Below are 3,769 nucleotides of genomic sequence, written 5' to 3'. Positions count from 1 at the left end.
AAACTTTATTGCACTTTACCGGTGAATCCCACTGAATGAATATATATATATATAGCAGTACTATAGAAGAATACGTAATTTGGAATATGAAAATATAACTGAAATAAAAAATAAATGAATGGAAAGAAATATAGGAAAAAAATCTTTAATACCAATCGGGACTAGTGGGGCTCTTGCCTTGCCTGGGCGGGGAGCCCCTTTAGTCCTGGTTGATGTTACCAACCGGGACTAAATAGCATCTTTAGTTCTCGGATTGGCAGTTCCGGTTAGAAAACTAGAATAATAGAGATTTTCAACCGGACTATAGAGCCTTTGTATACTAATGGCAGTAACTTAAAAAAAAGGTAAAACGCCTCCGGAGGCAAGAAGGTATGTACCATCTGGCGACCAACGAGTTCACTGACAAGACCCACGACGAATTCGTGGTCATGTACACCTGCTTCAAGCCCGTGCCTTCTGGGGCCAACAAACTGCCAGTGTTCTAGTACTTTACACTGTCCGACGGAAACCAGGTTGACTGGCCACAGCGAGGCCCCGTCACCGGTGTCAAGAACCAAGGCGGTTGTGGTATGTGGTCAATTGACTGACCGGGTCAAGTCTTTCAATATATACATTTTGCCTGTTAGGTTCACGTCTACGTACGTCAATTTGACTAGCATGTCAAGTTGTCGCTGGGCATTCCCTGCGTGGCCGCTGTGGAGCCGATTCCACGAGATCACGGCAGGGCAGGAGCTTCAGTAGACTATGACAATAGCTACAACAGCCGCAGCATCTACAGGGCCTTCTGCTACATCATCGACAGAGGACACCTAGCTGCTACCGTTGCAATGGCACCCAGGGTATGTGCCACTTGGTCGAGCCTGCCGTCACGATCAGCGTCTTCCAGATTGTGCAATAAGATATATTCTTGTTGGAAATTATGAATTTGTTTGTTGGAACAGTCGATCCAGTAGGCAGTACTGTGGAAGAATTGTGTTTTTTTCCTGAAGGGCGCACTCCGCAGAACAATTGTTTGATTTGCATGCTACAATTGATACGCATCGCAGAACATCTGTTTGATTTGCTTGGAACAATTGGTCATAAATTGTGAAAATATTTGTTTGCTTATCTACACCAGATGAGTTTATTTGGTCAAACTGATTCTAGATGGCAAAAATATTGTAGAAAATTCCTCTTATGCCAATGAAAGTTTAACGCTTTTATTTTCTTTTTCTTTTTGAATACCTCCATGCCTCTACATTGCAAGGGATTTAGTGAAGAAAGATTTCAAAAGAAAAAAATGTTGAGCATTTATTTTGATACACCATATGAGTGGATGGATTCAAGGATACTCGAGAAAAAGCACATAGGGTTTGAAGGAATGGTGAACCTGGAGAAGGTATATGCATAAATCCAGTATGGAGTTAGCATAACCAGGTATGGTGAGGCTAGCAATTGAAAAGGTACGCAAATGAAAATGATCAGAGTTTGAAGGGCAGTACTTCATAAGGACAAAAAAAAAATCTGACAAAACTCAACATAACTATATGTAGCTTATATGGAGGTTTAAACAAGTAAGCATTTGGCTTTGGTAGGAACTTTAAACCACTGAGGAAATGTGAAAATGAGGGTTTTGAATTTGGGCTCAAAATAAAATTCTCTAGCACATGATCAAGAGAGGAAGAAACACTTCTTACTATGGGCCTATTTGGGACTGCTTCACTTCACGAAATTTGACTTCGCTTCGCGAAACTGTAGCCAAACACCCTCAGCTTCACCAGCTCAGCTTCACCAAAAAACGTGAAGTTGGCCCCAACTTCACGAAATCCATGAAGCAGCCAAAAGGGTACTTCACGAATAGCTGTTTTGAACTCCCTCGTGAAGTTGGGAGAAAATTACCCACCAATGCCACTGATTACACACCTGAAACGTTTTTCTTCTATCCGTTCTATCCCACCCTCACGCCCCCCCCCCCATCTTCCTCCCTCTGTCTGCTCCCATCCCTCTGTTTCCTCCCATCCCTAAAAACCCTAGCGCGGGCAGCATGTCCACGGGCGGCGCGGGCGGCGCGGCGGGCGCGTGGGGCGCGGTCCACAGCGCGGGCGGCGCGGCTGGCACGTGGTGCGCGGGCGCGGGTGGCGCGGGCGCGTGCGGCGCGGGCGCGGGCGGCGCTGGGAGGGGCGGAGCTGGCAGGGGCGGCGCGGGAGGCAGCAAGGGCGGCGCGGGAGGCAGCAGGGGTCATGCCCGCATCTCCAGCCTTCCGAAATCGGTTTAATTTCTTCGCTCGATTTCTTCTATGGCTGCTAGTCAATTCCATTGCTGCTGAGTGTACGTATGCTAGTCAATTACATAATTTGTCTTGTCATGTATGCTTCAAAATATTGCTCCACATAATTGTTGATTAGGGTGATTCTATGGATTGGATGGATGATTACAATCACATTTATGTGAGTTATTCACTGAACAAGTAAGGAGAGGGAATAGGCCAAATACACATTTGAACACTTTAGGTTACACTGAAGTGTCGGGAAGATTCTACCAAATGACCGGAATCGAGTTATTAAAGACACAAATCAAGAACAAGTGGGATAGGTTGAAGAATGATTGGTCCATTTGGCAAAAGTTACTGCGGAATCAAACCGGAACCGGTTGGGACAATACAAGAGGAGTAATTAACATGGACAATGAATGGTGGAAAAAAATGAAAGTGGTAAGTATTGTTTTGTTCACAAATTTTAGCTGTTCATCTATGTTCACAATACCTTCTTGGGGTTCTGATTACTTTCCTTGTTCAGGATGTGCCGGGTTCTGAAAAATTCAAGAAGAAAGCGCTGCAAAATGAAGACTTCCTTAGAGAAATGTTTGGTGACATTTCTAATGATGAAACTGATCATTGGAACCTGATGAGTGACAATCCTATTATACCCGAAAGCCAAAAAGACACTGAAAACATAAATGGAGCAGGAGAGGAGGAAGAGGAGGACAATGTGTTCCATGATTGGTCATATAGAGAGGAAGAGGATGAGGAGGTTCAGGAGGTATCTCCTGCTAATGGAAATAAAAAAAGAAGAGCTCGTGTTGTTCTAGAGGTTCCTAAAAAGCAAAAGTTAAGTACAGCTCTTATAATTCAAGAACAAATTACAAAGATTGCTAATTCGGCCGAGTCGTTTACATCAAAAAAGCAAGTTGAAGTCGTTTCTATCAAAGAAGTGATGGATGTTGTCTTGGATTGTGGGGCACAATATGGTAGCAATGAGCATGATATTGCTACCTAATTGTTTGTGAAAAAGGAACAAAGAGAAATGTTCTTGACCCTTCCTACTAGAGAAATTCGTTTGAATTGGTTTACAAGGAGGTACAACGATAAGTATGGGAATTGAAGGCTTCGAGAAATATTTTTTAGTGCTTTTTTCAGTAGTGCTATTTTTGAGTGCTTTTTCAGTTGTGCTATTTTTCCGTACCTTGTTGTTGAGTACCTGTAATCATGACATTGTTACTAATACTACTTGTATCCATGATATCGTTACTATTGCTACTTGTTATTATTTTCAGATGTATGAAAGTGAGAGTGATGGTTCGGAGGAGTCAGATGATGATAGTGCTGAGTTTTGGAACTTGATTTTGTGTGGTGCTAAAGTGGCAGAGAAATATGTTGATCTCTACCTTAACAAAAATCCACCAAGGATAGCGGAACAAAGTGGCATGGGCTGGTTACAATATATCTTCAAAACTCCAGGTGAATGTCATTCTCAGTTGCGCATGAGCACGGAAATATTCATGGATTTGCATA

General features: G+C 43.1%; 1 protein-coding gene across 1 annotated transcript; it reads left to right on the top strand.

Annotated features, from left to right (window-relative positions):
• The first annotated feature begins 2,656 nt into the window (after window positions 1–2,656).
• Window positions 2,657–3,254, top strand: LOC112902287. Its single transcript, XM_025971287.1, has 2 exons — window positions 2,657–2,689; window positions 2,775–3,254. The coding sequence occupies exons 1-2, from the start codon at window positions 2,657–2,659 to the stop codon at window positions 3,252–3,254; spliced, it is 513 nt and encodes a 170-aa protein (XP_025827072.1).
• Window positions 3,255–3,769: the final 515 nt, after the last annotated feature.

This window comes from Panicum hallii, chromosome 8, assembly GCF_002211085.1.
Source record: "Panicum hallii strain FIL2 chromosome 8, PHallii_v3.1, whole genome shotgun sequence".
Lineage (NCBI taxonomy): Eukaryota > Viridiplantae > Streptophyta > Magnoliopsida > Poales > Poaceae > Panicum > Panicum hallii.
Note: the sequence above shows the minus strand (reverse complement) of the source record. Positions and strands in the feature narration are given on the sequence as shown.

Excerpts from the sequence above, each read along its gene's own strand:
- LOC112902287 (XM_025971287.1), top strand. The coding sequence starts at position 2,657 with ATGGACAATGAATGGTGGAAAAAAATGAAAGTG. Across the intron at positions 2,690-2,774 it reads GGTGGAAAAAAATGAAAGTG|GATGTGCCGGGTTCTGAAAA; the intron begins GTAAGTATTGTT and ends TTCCTTGTTCAG.